This window comes from Diospyros lotus, chromosome 10, assembly GCF_014633365.1.
Source record: "Diospyros lotus cultivar Yz01 chromosome 10, ASM1463336v1, whole genome shotgun sequence".
NCBI lineage: Eukaryota > Viridiplantae > Streptophyta > Magnoliopsida > Ericales > Ebenaceae > Diospyros > Diospyros lotus.
The window spans coordinates 28,307,447-28,329,711 of record NC_068347.1 but is presented as its reverse complement, the minus strand read 5'-3'; the positions used below and the strand labels follow the sequence as shown (position 1 = coordinate 28,329,711).

Here is a 22,265-nt window from a genome sequence, read left to right as displayed (position 1 = left end):
TTATTAATAACTGTTTATGTATTGCATAAATAATAAATTATTTAAATTATAATTCATAATTCATAATTGTTTATTAATTGAATTGACACAATACATAAATTATTTGCAATGATTGTCAATATGAAAAAAAAAAATAGAGTTGAATTTTCATCCAAGGAGATAAGAGAATGGGGCACTCTATCATGTTGGAAATTTGATTAAAAAGCTACTAGGGGGAACAATAGCTCATATGATCATTGTTAATGAATTGTCTTTTAAGGTTGTTGAGCATCATGATTTTAAGCATCTGATGTCCATTGCATGTCATAGATTTCACTTGCCTTCACATCTCATCATTGTGCGTGATTATTTCAATTTTATATTAATAAAGATACAAAATTAAAAATATTTTTAAGAATATAATATGAAAGGGTCTGTTTTGTCACTCACATTTCAATTTCAATTTCAAATGATTAATTATACCTGTCTCGTTACACATTTTATAGATGATGATTGAAAATTACATAAGAAAATCTTGAATTTTTGTGTAATATTCCAGTGATAAGTAAACTCATTGGTAGAGTTGTTAAGATTGTATTAATAAATTAGAGATTTGTGAGTAAAGTCAAAATAATAACCATTGAAGATATTAGTTTTAATGATTATATTTTTTATAATCATCAAAAAAATATTTTTTACATTCTCAATTAGCAAATTGTATTCAATGATACAGGTTCGAGTCATGACAGCCGCAGTGTGGGAGTTTCACCCTTCTATGGGATGACTTTTTATGGGCATCATGCATTATGCGTCTTATCTGGTGCATTGTCGTATACCATGATTAATCCCTCTCACATATGTAAGGCAGTGCATGGGGGACTTTTAAGATGAGTGATTTCCCCATTTTGTACTCAATAATGTAAAAATTGATAACTTTCTTTAATTATTATCATTTGTATTTTGTTATCAACCTAACATTTGATGATTTTGTTTTTAGCTAATAAAGGTGAATGTGATATTTTATAGATTATAATTTACGAAATGAGGAGATAATATAAGAATTGTGATGGTTCATAATTAATGCTTTTGTTTACATTTAAAATTATGAGAACTTGATAATTTTATTGAAAAATGTTATTGGTATATATTTGTGTACTTCTTGAGTTACATAAAGATGTATCAATGACAAAAATATATCTCATGAGACGTATGTGAGGCGCATGATATTTTAATTATAATATTTCATTATGTAGCTCAAAATGTATAAAATGATTGTACATCTACCATGATTCAATTTTATTTGGTGAATAAATGAATTATGATGATTCATACTTAATGTTGAAGTTGAAATTAAATTCCCGAGACCATAATAATTTAATTATGATTTATGAATTTATTAAATTAATGACACACTTGAATGCTAAATTTGGTTATAAGTTTGTTCATGAATATTATGTTTTATCGTTATTTTATCTGGTTTATGGAGTTAGATGTTAGTTTAAAATGTTGATTTTAATTATTATTTATATTTCTATAAAAAATATTTATTTAGATGATACATACATACATATATATAAATGTGTATATATTTTTAAAATAAAAATAAAAATAAAAATAAATCTAAGTAAAGACCGTTCGGGACGGAACCAGGACAAAGTCCACTCTGACTCCGACCAGATGAACACCGTTACACCGCAAGCAACAAACAAACTAAAAAAACCCAGCGTTTGGGGGCAATTGACGGAAAGGAAATGGAAGTCGTCAACCACGTCACCTGCATTTCTTCTTCTATGGATATTAATTTCGGTGGAAAGAGAAGAGAAAGAGGGCTTAAGAAGGCGGTTGGGGAAAATAAAAAACATTAATAAGACACTTTCACGAAAAGGAAAGCATTTGGAACACTGCTCCCAGACGAAGAGAATCGCACCGCACGCCAAATTGGATCGCCATTCTCTCTTCGCCGACTCCAATTCAATCTCCCTCACAATCCGCTATTTGCTTTCTTACTATAATCCATCCATATCCAGTTCAAGTTCTCCGATTAAAGTCTGTCTCGAAGACGTGCTCACTTACCGGATTGATCGCCCGAAGTGGATTCCTAGAATTTGTCGGTCGGGGCTCGAATTCGAATTTAGGGTTTAATTTCGAGCGGAGCTATGTTCTTCAGCGGCGACTCGTCGGCTCGGAAGCGGGTCGATTTGGGAGGGCGTAGTTCCAAGGAACGAGACCGCCAGAAGCTCTTGGAGCAGACCCGACTAGAGCGCAACCGCCGCCTGTGGCTGCGACAGCAAAACTCCGCCGCTATCAAAATTCAGGTTTGTCTATGTCTGTATACGAGCACACACAAATGAAAATAGGCATATCGGTATAAGCATACGCAGTTGCTTCGTAGGGATGTAATTTGAATCGGTGCAATGCCGTATTTGATGATTGATTGTGAAGTTTTTATGTTTTGTTTATAAATGGGGGAGAATTGTTTTTTTGGTGTTTGTATGGTACTAGTTAGGAATGAGACGGTAAGTGGATTATCTTTGGATGAGTGGCATGCATCGATGTTCATTTCCTGTCTCCAACGGGAGGGTTATATTTTAGCTAATTTTATGATTGCCACTCATCACTAGGTATTTGATGAAATTGAGATTATCCTAGCGGGATAGGTTACTGATGTTGGGATTTGACTGCCTAGAGCAGGGTTTCTTCCTACACCCACTCAGTGGTTCCTCTTAGATTGTCAGTCAAAGCTAAGCCAAGCTACCTAGAGTAGGATCTCTTCCGACACCTACTTGGTGTTTCCTTGTAGGCCTTTAGTCAAAGCTGTCTGGCTGGATTGTTTGTGGTAGAGAGATTTGAGAGGATATTGGCTGATGGAAGACATCGTATTTCTTGTCTAGATCACTTACTTCGTTTAAGAGTACTTTATTGATCTTTGGACCTATGTTTTCCCCTTCTTCTGATCTCAGTGTTTATGCGTAGACTTGTGGGCTTCAAAATTATTAAGATCATAAGAAAATATAATAAAAACTGTTACATTTGGATGTATGTTGACTCATTTTTAGAAGTTCTGGCGTTTTCCGTGTATGGTGGTTGTGATGGCCTCAGGTTTTGTTTGGGTCAATCTTACCCTAGAACTTAGCTTTGTGCTTGGCTAGACACTCCCTTTTTTATGATGCTGATGTTCGTGGCACAGGAGGAGTTGTGGAGCACTAGATGGTGTTTGTCATGCACCTAGGGTTAACCTAGGGTTTAGAATGGAATTTGGGAGAATTCGTGGAAGATAGAACAGCAAGATAGGGAGAATTAGAGCAGAAAGAGAGAGATAACTGACAGAATTAAGAGATAACAGAGGTGATTGAGAGAGAGAACAGAGAAGTAAGAGGGAAGAATAGAGAAATCAGAGATGAAATTGATGAGAGGGAAATTCTGAAATTCAAATATCATTCAACATCCTCCATTCTCTAACTACTCTAGCGTATTTATAGGCTTTACAAATGAAGGTACTAACAGCTACAACATAAGATTACAACCAAAAGGGAAATACATATAATCCCTATTACTAATCTATCCTTGGGGATCCTTGGGGTGGTGACAGTGATGAGTATTCCATACATTGGTTGAAGGGAATCATTCTCTTTTTTAATTTTTTTAGGGTTGAGAGAGGATCCTCCTTTGAATATTTTTTCTTTTCTATAATTTTCAGATGAGCTTTATAGCTTGTAGCTCCTTTTTTTTTTTTTTTTCTGTTTTTATTTGTTTATTTTTTTTTCCATTTTCTCTGTATGAACATTGCCCCCCCTTTTGGCCAGCTTCCTTTCATATTATTATTACATAACAAATAGCATATATATATATTATCCCTTATATTTATGGCAATGGCATCGCTTGATTTATTAAACAGTTGCCCTCTTGTTGGCTTGTTTGCCAACCCTTATATGATACACTAGAATTTGACATAATTGGTATGATATAAACTGATGATTGGCTTACTACCCTTGTTTGGTAATGGGTTTTTGAGAAAATGCCTCAAATCTATCAATGGCAAGCACCTGATATTTGAATATATATGTATGTATCAAAAAGAAGAGGTGTACCTTACTGAATCCAAATGCTTCATGTGTAAGTTTGTTATGAATAAAAGTGGTGAGTGTTCCTGTTGATGCATAAACTTTGCTTGAGAATTACTGAGCAAAAAATAAAAACTCAAGAATTGGAAAAACTGAAAAAAAGTTGCAAATTGATGTCAACATAATGGAGATGAAATGAAATAGTCACGAGGTTCTTTTTTGTTTACAAATTATATAACCTTATGAGCTCTAGCTGATGACAATGGTTCATATGATGCATGGAAGCTGAAAGAAGTTCTGTTATTCTATATAATTGATCCAAGCTTAACTTTTCACCTTTGGAATGCTTAGAAAACTTGATATGGATTATCGGGCTCTGTCCTAACAGTTCTTTTATTTTTTTTTTTTTGGGACTACTGGTGATTTTTGGTATGGTTTCAGAGCTTTAGAGCTTTGTACGAGTAGCTTGTGGGTTCAAAATTTGAAATGTGTGTTTGTTCCCTGTTGTGCATTTTTGTTCTGTCTTGTTGCCCTTTAAATTTAGTGTGCCCATTTGTTGCGCTTGAGGGAGAGTTATAGAAAGTTTATCATATGTTATTGGACCTTTTTTTTATTAGTTTAACTTTTCAGGATAAATGATAACCACAATTATGAAATAAGGACTGGTTGAAGGTTAGTAACAAAGGATTACCAAATCAATTTAGAAACTCATCTGGTAGTAGTCACTAATTGTGTAAAATCTGATGATTTGTGAGTTAATTAAAATTGAAGCTCTGCACATTTACATGTTGCTCTGTGAGTGTTGTTCATTCTTAAGTTCTCTTTGAAATTTCACTTTGAAGAACTACTTTCTGATGAAGTGCTTCCAAGCTTATCCAGATATATGAGTTCATATAAAATGCAACTTTGCTACATTTTCTGATTGGGGAAAATGTCATAAATCTATTAAGCTTCTGATATTGAAGATGATGTGCTACCTAGTCTGTCTGGCATCCTATCTTACTTTTTCTTTGAAATGCAATGAAGCACTACTTTCTGATGAAGTTCTTTCGAGCTTACCCAGATATTTGAGTTCATATAATATAAAAATTGATCCTCTAAAATGCAACTTGATTGCATCATGCAATTAAATACATAACTTCTAATATGGAATATTGCTTGCCATTTTGTCTGTATGCATAATGCTAGAATATATAATTGCTTCATGCAATTATAAAAAGTTCTATCAAAGAAGTTGTTTTCCTGTAAATATTGGATCGAAATATTGATCCTTCTTACTAGGCTTGTCAATTTTAAAAATATAAGTCTAATTCTTTTGAAATCAACTCAGAAGAAAATGAAGAGAAAGAAAATGATTTCTCAAGAGAATTCATCGGCAAGCATGCCTCAAGGAGCAAGTTCATGGCTGATTTTCTTATTTTCCCCACTTTTCTTCTTTATGTTGTGTATGTGTTAATTCACTGCATTGGTGCAGCTTTCAGTTGTTATTCTAGCCATGTTTTGGTGCATTCCGTGGTTTTAAGTTCTTGCTGTTCTGTTATATTATTTTGTTTTATATATTTTTAAGATTTTGTTTGAATAACTACCATTATGACAAGATAGGTATATTGTTTTATACATATCTACATATCTCTTGTATGTAATAAACAAAATTCATTTGTTGCACCTCTAAAGCCCAAAGCTTTGTTATTGTCATGGATTAAAATTTTGTTTGTTGTGGGGCTAACAGGCATTTACTCAATTATTATGCATTGATCTTGTTTTTCTTTTTCTCAATTCTGATTTAGAATATAGAGCTGTTACATTTGTTGTTTTCCTAGTGGACTTGAATTTTTTTTGTTCTTTTTCCTTGTGAAATTTGTAACCTGACTAATTATTGCTTGCAGAAATGCTTCAGAGGACGAAAGGTGGTAGAAGCTGAACATTCGAGGGTACGAGAGCAGTTTTTTAAGACTTATGGAAATCTATGCCAAAATGTGGACAGGTAGGCACTCTTGGATCTTCAAGTTTATACCTTATGTTACCCTGCAGTTTCTATTTCTTTCTTTTTTTCCCTCTTCCTAATTGTTTTTCTCACTGATCTCCATATGCTAATTTGGTTTGATAATGTACCTTAGTTGAATCAGATCTCTTTCTTTGGTCTGTAATTTACCTGATCATATGTTCTGTCTGTATATCCAGGCAATGTTTCGGGCCAGATTCTGTTTTTCTCCGTCAGCTACTTTTCTTCTTTAATCCACAACATCTTGCTGATTTCTCTGCTCTTACGGAGACATGCCGATTAATTCAACAGTTCTCTGGGGAAAATGGTTTGTCTAATCAGTCTTGCTTCTCAAATAAGCCATTTATCAAGCACAATTAACTTGCACTATTGCCCAATAGTTACCTAGTTTGGCCTTATAATTTTTCTCTGAATAGGCAGGTGCTCTCTCACCCACCCACACATGCAACACCCTCCGCCCTTAAAAATAAATAAAAATTTTCGAAGGCCCACAAAACCCTGTTTCTTTTTTTGTGTTATACTAGATTTGCCTCAGCGGCATGAAACATATTTGCATGTTTTCTATTCTTTTTCAGTTGGATGTGTGAAAGTTCAAAGTCTATAAGCAATTGCAGTATCCGAAGATCTTGAAAAATGCATGCTGCTTTTATCTATGCACACTTTTGAAGCTCTTTTTTTAGTGGAAAATATAGAAGTACTCATGACATGTTAATTGAGTATGGGAGGTCAATTAGTAGAGGTATTTTGTATTTTTATTAGCTTATACTGAGCATGATTGCAATTTTTGTAACATGCCGATGTCCTACTTTAGCAATCTGACATGCATGAATAAATAATTTTAACGAATGTTAACCTCAGCTTATCCCACCCCAAAACTGTACTTTGGATGCATCTTATATGCTCATTTAGTAAGTTTTGATAAACAGGTAAATGTAGCGTGCTGAGAAACTGATGCATGTACATGGGCAAGCTTCACCATATGCATATTCACCCTGACTGGTATTCTTGTTAAGCCTTTTGGACCAAACATGATTCCACGAAGAGGGGTTTCATCATTCTTTAGCCTAATTATTGGACTTGACTAAGTATGACTTGAACCTTCTTTTGGCTGTTTATTGGATTCTTTTTATTCCTTAATTCTTGATAAGTCCAGTTATCTTGAAATTATATCTGCTGCTGATTTTACTTTTATGATGTGTGGTGGAAGTGTTTCTAGCTTGACTTTCATCTTTGTCTAGCATTTCTTCTAGGCATGGGTTTTCTACAGCTTCTCAACATAATATTTATAATTATAGTGCCGTTATGAAATTTCTTGTACCTTTGACCTTCCAGACTAGTGTCATGGTCGTTGAAATTTGTTAACAGAGAAATTGTATATTGAAGATGCTTCCTTTTATTTAAGTTGTAGTACAAATGCATCTGATTCAAAACCCCAATTTTGCATAGAGCACCTGTGCATATCTGTTTGGACCATATCCTTTTCAGTCATTCACCATTCTGCAATGCATATGTATCAACCGTGCTTCATTTTTCTCATTAGTAACTTGTTTGTAATACTTACAACATTTGATCATGTAGCAGGGACTCTTCTGAGCCTCTTTGCAGGTGTTGACTATTCCTCTATGCAAGCTGTGGTTGACTTCAGGGTGAAGAAGCTAACTTATGCTTGTATGCAGGCTGTTTATCAAAATAGGTCTGTTGTGATTTTTTTTTGGTTTAATGTTAGATTACCCTGAATTTGAAGTCATTTGATGATTTTGCAATCACATTTGTGACGCAATCCAGTTATGCTTACTGTCTGTTGAAAGGTCTTCAACTTTTTGATGCACTTTATTCTATCACTACTGTATCAGGTGTTTATGCTTAAAGCGAAGATGTGAAGTTGACTTGTCTGAATCCATTAGGAGGTTGTGTTTTTGTGTTGGGAGTCTGAAAGCAATCTGGATATGATCAGTTTGCAATTATGCAATATGTGGGGCTATCTCTGGGCTCAGTTGGGTTACCTTAGTAGGTTTGGATGTGGTAAGAGTCGGAACTTTGTGTTCCTTCTTGTTTATTTGGTCTGGGGAGGGGAGGACTTCTTGTGTTCCCTTGGCTATGTCTTACCCGTTGGGTGTCTCATTGCATATGATTTCTAGTAGGATTAAGGAAGACTTGTCTGTTGGTGATTATGAAGCTCTGGGCAATGAGGGCAAAATGAAAATTACTTCCACTTCCTCAAAGGGAAGGGAGGTGGGGGTTGGGGGGAGAGATAGCTACCTCAGGAAACTTAAATGTTTTGTTGACCATGAAAAAGGTATTAGTAGCAGTCAGGGGAAAAGGGGGAGGGCTGTTGTTTTGTTTTGTCCTAATGAGGATACAATTTAATCATGAAGTGTCAAGGTTGTCATTAAATTTGTTGGAAGTGGAATGAAGAGCTAGGTTGTCCTCAAGGGAGTCTAAGATTGAGGATGTGTCTGTTGATAACTAGAAGTTCTGGTGAGGTTGTTGGTAGAATGGGCCTCTCTAGGTGTGGTTGGACTGATAGGAAGTGTTCTTGTATTATGGGACTTATATGGGTAGTCATGATTTTTTTTAGTAAAATTCTATTTATAAAAAAACCTGCCTAAAGTGCTCAAAACCAAAACTGTATATGACTATCATCTAAAGGCAGATGATACTCATGGGGTTGAGTGTCCCCAAGGTGAACCCAAAGGCATGCTTGGTTGGCTGCTCTTTGTTGTGTTATGCAATACTTTTAGCTAGATAGAATATAACTTTGATGGGTTGGACAGTTTGATTCATTCGTTAATACCAGCTCGTGGGTATTACCTTGTTCAGTTCAAAAATTGGTGAGGTATTAACTAAACTAGGGATCAACTAATCCCACAACTGGCGGATTAAATAAGCCCATCCTCCCCCAGTATTAGTTTGTTCCAGCTTTGAGGATTACACAGCTACTCTTTCTGGATGAATTTGCCCCCAATTAAATGCATCTTCTCTCTCTTAATGGCATCTTCCCTTTTATTATCTCTGTTCTGGCGTGAATCCTCTTCTCTGACCAGCCGCTGCACCCTTGATCTGCAATTTGACACTGTTACCGTCACCATCGCCTGTCACCGTCCACTGCCACCAGTTCCTCCTCATCCTTCTCCTTCTTCTTCCTCCCTTCTCCAGACCACCACTACTGTCTTCCATTCATCTCCCTCTCCATCTGTCTCGTCCTCACAGTGCTGCAGCCTCGATCGTTGTTGGAACCACCATCATCAACCTCCACTCCTCCTCTCTTCTCTGCCACTGCAGCCCAGCCACTTTCCAACGCCTCTTCGCTGCTATTGCCCTCTGATTTCGATTTTCTTCTTTGAATTTCCCTCTTGCCATCACCAGCCATTCTTCTTCTTTGATTTTGGTCTTCATCACGGATTTCCAGATCTGAGCTACTGCTGCTTCTTCTTCATCACAGATTTCCAGATCTGGGTTTGCCTGAACCCAGCAATGGGGTTCTGCCAGCCAGCCAGCCAGTGCGGTTTTTTCTTATCTGTTTTTTGTTATTTTAGTATAATTATAATATATGGAGATACAATTATATATAAAAATATAATCTGAAAATATAATTTAATAATTATATGAATATATGCTTGTTTAATATGAAAATATGATTATATAATTTTATATATAATTATAGAGCAAAGGGGCAATTTGGTCATTTGTCATGTAATACCAAGTAGTACCTCTTTTATATTTCCACATACCAAACATAATATAGTTATAAACTCAAGTAATATTTCCTTTACCAAATGTGGAATGGTATTATTTAAACCCATCATTTTTTTATCCCATTCTTAACTTTATTCCATCATTATTTTATCCAGCGAGGGCACTCCTTTCTCTCTAGATGCTTCTGTTTCATTCCTGAGTGACGGGCCTTTTTCTGGTGTATAGATGATGGGCCTTTTTCTGGTTCTCTTTCGTGCAGAGATGTCTTCTAAATTGTTTGATTAGAAAAATCAGTTTCATAACTTTCTTGGTTATGATTAGAAAGAACACTAGTTTGTTGGGAAAGACACATTTGTTAAGATTATATAAGATTTAATTAAACTCTTATACACTTGATAGGTTAATTGTTTAGTTAATTGATAATGTCTCATTAATATGATACTCAACATTTCATATCCACTTCTTACCTTGATAACTTGATGTCTCCTTTGGCATTTGGTACTAAGCTTTGTTTTATAGGCTTTCAACTTTTGTCTTTTTCTTTATTTATTGTCTAAGGAAATTACAAAAGTAAAATCTGTTAGGCCCTAACCATTTCATAAGCTTGGAAGTTATTTGAATAAACCAGCCTTACTTCTGCAGTTCTGCTGGTGTTGATTTTGCTTGTATGACCCATAAGAACTGCAATTGTATTTTATTTTATGGTATGTTGATTATCATTTGTAGTAATTACTTTTATATTTATTGTAGAAGTATGAGGTAGGATTATAATGTAGATAATAATCAGCTTATTTGAATCTTGCCTTGATGTTCAATTTCTAGGTCACATTTGTTCATGGGATAAGGAGGGATATTAATTAGTTATCTCATGTTGACCTTTTCATCTTGTGTTTGATGCGACTTTGAGAGGTGGGATGCTATATACATACCTAACCTCATATTGGATGTGCACGAAAGATATACATACCATGGTGGCCTTTAGGATAAGAATAAGATGGAAATTTATCAAATTATCCTTATAATTTTAAGTTTTAATGACCATAATGCCCTTAGAATAGGTTTACATCAAGGATTTGCATTAAGCCTCTACCTATTTGCCCTAATTATGGATGAACTTGCTAAACATATCTAGGCAAAGGTATTGTGGTGTATACTGTGTGTAAATGACATTGTGTTGGTGAATGAGAAAAACAAGGTGTGAGTACTAAGCTCGAGATATGGAGGAACACTTTAGAACCTAGAGGCTTTAAGTTAAGTAGAGTGGAAATCAAATATGTGGAATGCAAGCTTAGTAAAAGTTTGAATGTGGATGATATTATGTTAAAACTAGAAGATCAAGTCATACTAAGAAAAGATTAGTTCAGATATTTTGGATTAGTCATCGAAAAAGATGGAGACATTAATGAGGATGTTACCCATAGTATTAAGACATGATGGTTAAAATGGAAAAGTCTTGTTTTATGTAATAATAAGATCCCTTTAGAGACAAGGAAAATTTTATAAGGCAGTTATAAAATGAACTTTATTAGATGGTATAGAATGTTGGGTAGTAAACCAGTAACATTTGCAAGATATGAGTGTCATGGAGATTAGGATATTAAGATGGATAGGCAACCATATAAGAAAAGATAAAATTAGAAATGAGATTATTCATATTAAGGTTGGAGTGACCCCTTTGAAGGTAACATGTATGAGACACGATTAAAATGGTTTGGTCATGTAACCAATAGAGAGGCTCATGTGATTAGAGTGGATGGAATTGAATAAGTACCTAGTGGAAAAGGTAGAGGAAACATAGAAAAATTTGGTGGGAGACATTTAGGTATTTATTAGTTATAAGGGCCTCACAAAAAATAATGCCATAGATAGAAACAATTAGCAAGTTAAAATTCATGTAGCCGACTCCACATAGTGGCATTGAGGCTTGGTATGTTGTTAACCATAATGCCCTTATATATGTTATATGTATGCATGTATAGATATAAAGTTATTAGGTTAGTGTATATATAATGCGATATTGTTACACTGTATTAAGCAATGTTTCGAAAACTGGACCGAGTATCAAATAAGAAATAAGAGAGGTTCAATGGCCTATGGTTGAACTGGGATGTATTTTTATTAAATAAATAAGTATATAATAATTAAAACTATGATATAAAAAAGCAATATTTATTCAAAGATTAATAACAAAATAAAAAACCAGTTACAGTATATTATAATGAAGGAGAAAAATAATGTCATGCATAATTGTATATGGGTAAAAAAATTGAAAATGGCCACATAATTTTTTAAAACTGCAAGTTTAGTACACTTAACTACATCAACGAATATTCCTATTGGACCCAAACTTGCAATTAAGCTGATTTAATTTTTAGCTCAGGTCCTCTGCATCACCATTAAAGCTGATTTGAAAATTGACTGCAGGCCTCTTTTCGCTTCAGGTTTTCCAACACTCATACCTCCATTAAACGTGATTTAATTTTCACTTCATCTGTTATCTGAGTTTATTTTCACTTCAAGTTGTCCAAGATACAGTCGCCCAACAAATGTTTTATGCTTGTCCATTATTTTTAATACAAATTCATCACTCAGTTCCGAATTGAAGTCCTCCACAGAACCCAGAAATTTGTTTCTTCCACCTTGAAACATTGATTATCTTCAACAATTAAAAATTTCTTATTCTCCCTCCATTATCTTCAACTGAGAGATGGACTTCAATTGGGTCCTCACAGACAAGATAGAAAAGGAACCTGAAACTGAAGTGGAATCTGTTTTTTCCATGTTGAAAAGCCAACAACAAAAGCTACAGATTACAGAAGATGAAGTATGTTACCCCAATCATTTAGGTATTATTCTCCAGATTAGGGGAAATGGTGTATGAACCAGGCCTGTTCACCCAGATCCCAGTTTGATTGCCTGGTTTGTCAGAAAACTGGCTGGTTTTTTGTGCCAGACCCCAGTTCTCCATTTTTCCAGTTGAACTGAACAATCTGGTCTGGGTTTCTAAACACTGGTACTTGCATATGATAGTAAATAGTATTATGGTAATTTAATATAAAACATAGAATATAACAATATGTTATATATTGTAGAATCATCATGTCATGACCAGCTTGTTATTTTTATTTCTATTTTTACTTATTTTGTTGAAGTAGTTAGTTATTGATTTTATTATCTGATTATTCTTAGTTATGGAGTAGTGGGGAGGAAGTGGAGTAATTAAAGGAACAATTACTAATAGTGAAGGAGTGGTAATTGCTCTATAGAATTGTGGGCTGCTTATATATAGCAGCCATAACTCTCATGGCTGGATATCAACGTTATGAATTATGAAGAATTTATTGAATTCTCTCTGTTCTCCCTCAAGTTCTGTCTATTTTTCTCCCCCCATTCTCTTGGATTCTCCCCTCATTTCTGTCAATTCTCCCTAATTTCAGTCTGTTTCCCCCTCAATTCTTGCTATTTCTCCCTCAATTTTCAGTTCTATCTTTTAAGGGGGTGTTTGTTAATCAAGATAAGAGGGAGAAAATGTCAGATATGGGAAGCATTCCGGATGTTTGGTCTTTACAACGTGTTTGTTAAGCTTATCTGACCACTTCTGAAAAAGCCTTCGCGTGACCTCTTATCTCTCCCCCTTTCAAGATAAATTTATTCGACCTCCCTCATCGGATAAATTTATTTGACCCTTTCAAGATAAGGCTCAATTACTTATATGCCCCTTATAGGATAGTTAATGCCATTTAATGCATTTTAAAGATTTAAATTTATTAAAAAAACTTATTTATTTAACTCTTATAATTAATATTATTTAATACATTTTTAAATTGTTATATGTTTTGACAATTTTTAAATTTTAAATGACATTATTCATTTCATTGACTTTTAAAATTTAAATTTCTCTCTCTCTCTCTCTATATATTTTATTAACTAATATAATTCCTTTCACCAATTTTTAAATTATTTTATTTAATTTTATATTTTATTACCTATTATGAAAATATGTTTTGACCATTTTTAATTATCTAAGTGGAATTATTGTAATTCTAACAATAATTATTTCTACTTTTCAACTCTTTTTAAATTTATTTTTGAATATGAATTTAGAAAATAAAATATTATTTTTAATTTTAATTTTTTTGACAATTCATATTAATCATAAAATACTATTTTAATCATAAATTTGGTAATAGGAATATTTTGGTAAAAAAACTCTTATCTTGGTGCTTATCATATATATTAACAAACACATAAAAAGAAAAAATACAATTATCAGTGGATTCCAAAAAATTTAACAAACACTCTGATAGAAATCTTAGAATGCTTTCCAGCTTTATCTTGATCATTTCATATCTTGATCCGGAATGCATTCCAAACTTATCTTGATATCTCTTATCTTGCTCATTTTAATAAACGCCCCTAAGGAAACATCAGTTAGGATTAGGGTCCTGACATATTACAAATTAAATATATAATGTTTTTATATTAAAATTATAAATATATAACTATGCAAAAATGAAAAAAAATCACTTGCCTTAATCCCACTATAGACTTCCAACTATCTCTATCCATGATCATATCCTTGTAAGGCCATCATATCCTATGTCTATAAATATATAATTATAACAATGAATTTATAATTTACACTTTTGACATTATTTTAACTACATTTTATGAATATAGTAATGTAGTATCATGGATCATTATTTAATAATGATAATAATGTAGTTATATGCTAAAAACTATAGAACATAAGAACATTACGTTGTCATTTACAATAATAATATACTAGAACAACAATACACCAAGCCTTAATCCTACTAGGTGTGATCGGTTACAAGGATTTTAGCTTGCCAATCATCTCTATCTATGATCATATATTTATTTAATCCACTTCAACTCATGTCATGCTCAAAAGGTCTCCATGAAGTTTTTCTTGGTCTTCCTCTATTTCTTTTAATGCAAACTTCTAGTGCTGCAAACAAGCCAAGTCCATAAAGGCTCAGGCTCATTTGTTTAGAATTTTGCTAGGTTCAGGCTTGAGCTCAAAATTGAGGCTCGAGCTTGTTTATCAAAAATTTATAGCAGCTTAGGCTTGGCTTATTTATACTAAATTAGTTTTAAGTGAGTCTTTTCATGAGCTTTGAAAAATGGTATACAGAATTGAGAGAAAAAGAAGAGGGGAAAAAGAGAAATTGGAGGGAAAAGAACAATTCAATTCTATTAAGCTAGGGTTACAAGTATTTATACCAAAATGCTATAACTGCTATGTACAAGCTACTTATGCTAGGTACAAGGTACAACTAATATATACAGCACATGTAATACAACCAAGATAATATGAATTCTCAACAAGCTTTAAGTTTAAAGCTTGTTTTCAGTCTTGTTTAAAGCTCAAATAAATAATTGATATGGTTAACATCCAAAAACTTAAAAAAAAAAAAAAAAAGAAAGAAGAACAGCCGTCAGAAAATAACCATCAAACCTGAATAATATAATTAACTTCACAAGAAGATCCAAAACAATAGATATGTAATCGAATGAGCTGCAAGATCCACATAATTTAATTATTTTAATAGGTATGTAATCTTATCAAGTAGAAGATATAAAATTAGAATATTTCAATATGAATAATATGACCAACAAAAAAAAAATCCTTAAGTGTATAGAACCACACATGATTTTAGAATGAGCTACAAGTGACCTACACATGAGCCATAAATGAGCCTAGAATCAAGTACTTAAAAGTGTTTGTTCACTATGAGAAACTAGCCAAGCACCCTCAAGCTCAAGCTTGGCTTGTTTGCTAATTGAACTTAAAAACCAAACTCAAGCTTATTTATTTAACTATACAAATGAGCTTGAACGAGCCCAAATTGAGTTGAGCTTCGAGCTTTTTGCAAGTGACTATTCATTTGCATCCCTACAAACTTCTATCTTTTTGTTACTTTTCTTACAAGAGCATCTATTAACCTTTCTCTTGCATGACCAAACTATCGTAATCTCATCATGTGCATGTTATCCACAATAGGAGCTAGGAGCTACTCTAGGCTTATTATGGGTAATCTCATTTCTAATTCTGTTTTTTCTTATATAGTCACACATCCATCATAAAATTCTTATCTCAATTTTGCTTATTTTGTACCTGTTACTGCATTACTATTTAGCACTTTGTGGCATACAATAAAGCTAATCTTATAGTCTCCTGGTAAAACTTTCCTTTTAGCTTTTAAAGGATTTTTGAATTGCATGGAATGTTGCAAATGTTTTTCCATTTTAACCATCCTACCTTAATTCTATGAGCAATATCCTCTATAATCTTCCTATCTTTTTAGACAATTGATTCAAATATGTGGACTGATCTTTTCTCGAAATTACTTGATTTTCAAGTCTCACTATAAATTCATTTACCTTCTATTTTTACTAAATAGACATTCCATATATTTGGTTTTTGATTTGCTTAACTTGAAGTCTTCTAAGTTGCATACCTTGAACTTAATATTCATGCCTTCTTCGGACTCACAAGAAAATGCCATCTAGAAATAACATACCACCAAGGCACCTCTTTGATAGAACCTTCCTCGATTGATTGAATTCAGCTCTTACAGTAAGAACTACCCAAATTCAGTAGCTTACAACAACGGAAAATAGCAATAGCAAGAAAAGAAAACAAAAGAATCAGGCCTATTCGAGAGGGCCTCACTCTCCAACGGATTCTTCAACAATTTTCCAGCTGCCTCTCTCTCCTGCATCCTCCCCTCTTATATCTCTCTCTTCCATTCCGTTTCAGCCACGTGAAATAATATTCTCCTCTAACCAACTTCTGACTCTTTTGCCCTTGACCCAATTTCCTTGGCTGCCCTTATTGCTCCTCTCCTTTTACGCCTTTGATAGGTGAGACTAATGGGAGTCCTAACACTTTTCTTCAATATGCTTAGGAGGTCATCAATTATTAGAGTGAAGATTCAGCATTTATATGGTATAAATGAACAAAACATGGTCGGTTTAATTATATAGTTAATATAAAAAACAAACATCTATTAATTTTTTACATATAAAATAATTATGTGTAATTATGGTATCCTTTTGTACTTAGTATTATAAAATAAATATATACTAGTAAATATGATATAGAATATAATAATGTCATGGGCAAATTTTTTATGTTAGTTTTATTCTTAACTCAAATACATGAAAGCAAATACATTTAACATTTATCATGCAACTTATACGATGCTTATCAAATATGGGATAAAAAGTAAACATGGAATACATTATCTCAGTATATCCTCTCCTAGGAAGTAGTAAACTAGATACCCTGGAGATTATATTTCATCAAATCCTATCACGTGAGCCAAATGTTCACCTAAATGTAAAGCCCGCTACCTTTTTTTTGAATGTTGAATATATCTAGCTGCTGTTCATACAAAACTGTTGGAAGATTCTAACTTGGATCACTCTGGTGTGGAAACATGAATTTGTTGATTCAATTCTTACATCTTAGTTCCTTTAAAACAGGATATTACTTACTCAAGGCATTTATTTTGGCAGAAATCAATTGAAGGATCAACTCTTTATGACCTCTGACAACTTCAGTACATCAATAATCCTCTTATTGGAGACAGTAGCTATGTTGATTGATAGCAGACTGCCCTGGTCTTGTAAGACAGTTGGTTATCTCTTGCAGAGAAATACATACACCCTGTTCAGAGAGATTGTCCTCATGGGGAAGGTATGTTTAGATCCAACTGGCTCTGTACAGTTTCTGTTCTTTCATTTGCATGTATCCTTCATTGCACTTTCTTTCAGTTCTTCTTGAGTAATATATATATATATATATATTTATATTAAATTTGCACTTAGGTCATAAAAGTGTGGGAAAACTGTCAGAAAGTTCAGTGCATTTGAACTTTCAAGGGGTTCAGGTTCTGTTGAATGAAGAGATTGAGGACTATGCAAATGGCATAATTCTAAGAATTTAATCCATATAAATATAGATATTTTAGGACTTGGGTTTTATTGAGCACCATAGCAGGTGTTTTTGGAGCATGGTCATTGTTCAATTTTGCTTCTGTCATGGTACAATCCTCTTCTTGCCGAGTCCCCTTTCTCCTCGGTCCACAGAGACAAAATGTGGGATTGATGCCAACAATTTATCACGGAAGAAAGGACTTTTCTGTATACTTTCCGGGATCACTAACTAATACTAATCTAATAGAATATAAAATAACTGTTTTTTCTATATACTTTCCCCGGTTTCATTGCTATCGTGTGCTTTACACAATCAATTGGATTATATAGATATCACTTCAACAAACATAGGTTATCGAAAGGAGCTGGGAGACCCACCAAATCATGAAATCTAGAATCTTTTAGAAAATGGGTTCCTTTTCGAAGAGTGCATAATTGCATGGATGAGCTCACACTAACCTGTCAATTTGGGATCCAATTTGAGATTTTCCTTGGAAGGTATTGGCAAGTTAAGGCTTAAGGAACGATATAAAAAACGAAAGGGAAAGGTACTAAAAATTATTAAATAGAAGAAAGAAAAATGAAGTAGAAGAGCCCATATTCCAAATGAACAAATTCAATCTTGAAAAGGGCAAATATGTAATTTGAAATTTCTTACTGAGTTTATATTAAATAGAAGTAATTCATAATTATTCGATTAGGATTGATCTAAACCAGACCATTATGTTCCCGATTCAATATGCCAACTATTAAACAAGAAAAAGGTTTTTCATAATTTCATTTTTTTATTATAATTATACATAATCACTGGCAAGAATTTGGTTCCTTTTACAAACTTGATGTTGATAAATCTGCAAGTTTAGAAATTCATTTCTGATAATTGAACTTTCTCAAACTATTTCTTTTTAAGAATCGTATTGATAATAACTTCTTAACCAATTTTTCCATTGTTGTCCAGGATTTGGAAGCTTCTTATGTCTTAATTCAAAATGAATTATTTTTTGTGTTCCAAAATAATCTTTTATAGATGTCTTAAACAAAACAGTCGTTCTGCAATATTGAAGAATAGATCTTAACTTATACAAGTTAAGAATTTGGGTTTGTGATAATTTGTAAAATACATAGGCATGTGACAAGGAGGATAAGTTGAAATTTTTTTGTGAATTCTTATTATTAATATAATAAAGTGACTTTTTTATAGTCGAAATAATTATTATAGAGATTCGCGCAAGAACATCCACCTTTAATTTTAAAGAGAGAGTTCAAAAACATATTTATTTTGACTCGAGGGAAAAATGCACTGGAGTATTGATGTGTATCATGCACTTGAATTTACATATGGTAATGTTCATTGTTGGGTTTGTGTAATATAATGGCACCACACACTCAGGGGGGGGGGGGGGGGGTTGAGTTGGGTGTTTAATAATTTTCAAAAATTTGTAATGGTTTGTGAGAGAGATATGAAAGCAGTGAGCTAAAAACAAAAAGATAATAAATTAAAGTATGCAAATGACATAGAAATTTAGAGTAGTTTGACACAATCCAGCCTATATCCACTACTCTTGCTCCCTACTAGAGATTTTCAAATCCACTATATAATCTTAGGTTGCAAACCACAATCTTTTACACCAACTAGCTCCCAAGCTAGTTCTTCTAGCACAACCTACTAGGAAAGATGCAATACAAGAGATTCAAATCTCACACCACTCTTTGTCTGAATTCTATCTAGAACAAGGCTTGAATGAATCTTTATATTGAATAAAAACAGACTTCAAAGCCCATTTTTCCAACCCCCTTGAACTTCAAATGGTCTCCTAATTATAGTCTTCATGGCCCCTCTCAATAAATATAGTCGTTGGAGTCAATTTTTGAGAAATCCAACCTGCAGAGCTCAAGTACAGTTAGCCATTGGAATGTTCGTGACAAAACTGGTCCACTGATTTGAATAATTGATCGATTGTTTTTCAAATGGCTAAATGGGTTGGTTAGCAGTTCACAAAAGTCGGTTGACGGTTCCTAGAACTTTCGACTAGAAATGATGCAGAAATAGTCGGCAACAAATGATCGAGAGCTTGCAAAACGAGTAGTCGACAGTTTATAAACATCGGTCGACAGTTTTGACAGGAGACTTTGATGTTTGACTTTAAAATGAATGTTTTAAGATTCTTTTATTAAAGTTTTTGTGAAAACAATGATCATCATCAAAATATCATCAAAACTAGTACAACAATCACCCCTTTTTTATGATGACAAAACTTTAATAAAGAAATGGCAAAATATTTTTAAACACTCATTTCTCTCCCTCTTTTTGTCATAAATCAAAAAGGTAAGCAATGACTCCCTTTTAACTTTTAAGAGAAAACCAAATAACTCCCCCTTTTTGACATATAAAATTTTTTGGAGAACATTTAAGATCATGTAACTCCCACTTAATTTGAAAACCAATATGATTGAAAATTTAGAAAGTAGTTTTGGAAGCCAAATCATAAACGTAAGCATGTGAGTTAACTTAAAGATAGCATGTCATAAAAAATCATCAAAATTATCAACTATCACATGCATGGAGAGTTGAGATATAGAGATATACCATCCAAGATTGAATTTTAAAACTTCTTACTCTTGGTTGGCAATCAAGGAACTTCTTTTGAGGGGTGATTTCGTTCTACACTTCCCTCTTTCCTTCATGGTTGATTCATCCTTTAATATTTTGACTTTGCAGCTTTATTTGGATGTCAAGCATACCTACAAAATTTAACTATCCACAAGATTTTGGTACCCAAACCATTTTGGGTCCATCATTGTTAGCATAGAAAATTCCCTTTGGAACCCATATTTGTTTAAGTTTTGTGGGGTAGTTTCTTATAAAGCACTTGTTGATAGAATGCCCACATTTTCCACAATCATGACAAATAATATTAGAATGTGAGGCAAATGATTTTTGTTTTCTTTTTACAAAACTATTTTACCTTTTTCTTCTTTTAAGAAAATCTTTACTTAGATTGTCAAGGGCATTTTTCAAATCTTCCATTTCTTTGTTGAGATTTTCAAGAGATACCGTTAAACCTTGTTTTTTCTCTTGATGTTCATCATTTTGAGTTTTCAAAGTACATTTTCATTTTTCAAAGAGTAGAACTATTTCGATTGTGAAGGGCTTGTTCTCATTACTCTATTGTTCAGTTCTCTTTGAAGTTTGGCTGTCAATCAACAGATTTGTAGGATTATTTGCTACTCTCCTCAAGCCCTTTTCTCGTCTTGTGAGTATGGGTTGCTGATATGATGCTTAGATTTTTTTTTTTTCGGTGTAAAATTAAGATGGTGGCCTGTTGTGGGGAATCTTATGTTATTAAAGGCAAATAAGGCATCCTAGAAGGTTTCAATCTTAATTCTAGGAAGCCCTCCAGTAAAATTGAAATCCCAAGTTAGTTTTTTTTGGGGGAGAGGGGGGGGGGGGGGGGGGGGGGATGCCATAGGGGTGTGCATTCAGTTATAATCGAACCGAACTGCCCCTAAGCATATAACCAACCGACTCGCTACACTAACCAAAACTGAACTAACCGATTTTGACTTTGAGCTAACCGAACCAACAACCTACCCAAAAACTGAACCAAATCTAAACAAGATACCAAACTAATCAATTTTGACTTTGAGCTAAGCGAACCGAAAACCGAACTGCACCTAGTCCACATGGAGAAGTATATACTTCTACCTGAAGCTAATCGCACATCTACAATGTCAAAGAGAAACAATTAATCCATCACCACCCCTTCAAAACTCAAAACCAATATTATAATTTTAACATATCTTCAACAGAAACCTAGGGCACACATCTTTCTTAGTCTCAAAGATGGAGAAAACTGAAAAATATTATAACTAATAAGCAAATATTCAGATCCCATGTATAATCCATGCCTCCATTTATTATTAAAATGATAGAAATGGCTTCAATCTAGGAGTACAAAGGAACTCAATTTTATCATCAATTTCCCTAATTTTATAACATATGAATATAATATCCCTAATTTTATCATCAATTTCCAGATATACATAAAATAGAATCTGATAAGCTAACATCAAAATTGTCAAAGGCACAAGACACACTTAGGTGCAAAGAGTGCTTGAGGCCTAGGCACTACACACAATGTGAAGTGTTTGGGACCATTCTTTTCAATATTTACCTCTAATATAAGGAGGTAGATGCAAACTCATAAAATCATAAATAACAATAAATCATTATTTGTGCACACACCATTACCAAATGAATAATTGTAAACCAACCTGATGAGGCTGAGAGACAAGTGTGTTTGAGTCCTCCAAATCACTATAAACACCTCCATCATCATATACTAAATCTGCAATTTCAAGCAATATTTTAGACAACAATTTCATATACTGATATACATCATTTCAAGCAATATTTTAGAACAATATTGAATTTGCATAGAACAATTTCAGATGAGTGGACGGACAAAAGGGAACAACAAAGAATACAAGCGGCTTAAACACTTTCAAGCAATCTTTTTTTAACACTTTATTCCTTCAAATGGTGCCTGAGACAATTT

The 22,265-nt window shown here is 33.5% G+C and overlaps 1 protein-coding gene across 6 annotated transcripts in view; it reads left to right on the top strand.

The window, feature by feature from the left end:
- The first annotated feature begins 1,806 nt into the window (after positions 1-1,806).
- Positions 1,807-22,265, top strand: part of LOC127812052 (E3 ubiquitin-protein ligase UPL6-like) — a 75,338-nt gene continuing 54,879 nt past the window's right edge. Inside the window, exons 1-5 of one of the 6 annotated variants that reach the window (XM_052352334.1) lie at positions 1,807-2,294; positions 5,927-6,024; positions 6,222-6,349; positions 7,621-7,735; positions 17,287-17,467. In XM_052352334.1, the coding sequence (XP_052208294.1) occupies positions 2,136-2,294; positions 5,927-6,024; positions 6,222-6,349; positions 7,621-7,735; positions 17,287-17,467 (681 nt within the window). In that variant the 5' untranslated portion in view covers positions 1,807-2,135. Of the gene's footprint in view, positions 2,295-5,926; positions 6,025-6,221; positions 6,350-6,968; positions 7,128-7,620; positions 7,736-17,286; positions 17,468-22,265 lie in introns of those variants that run through there. The other 5 variants (XM_052352332.1, XM_052352331.1, XM_052352336.1 and 2 more) reach the window with 5 other exon arrangements.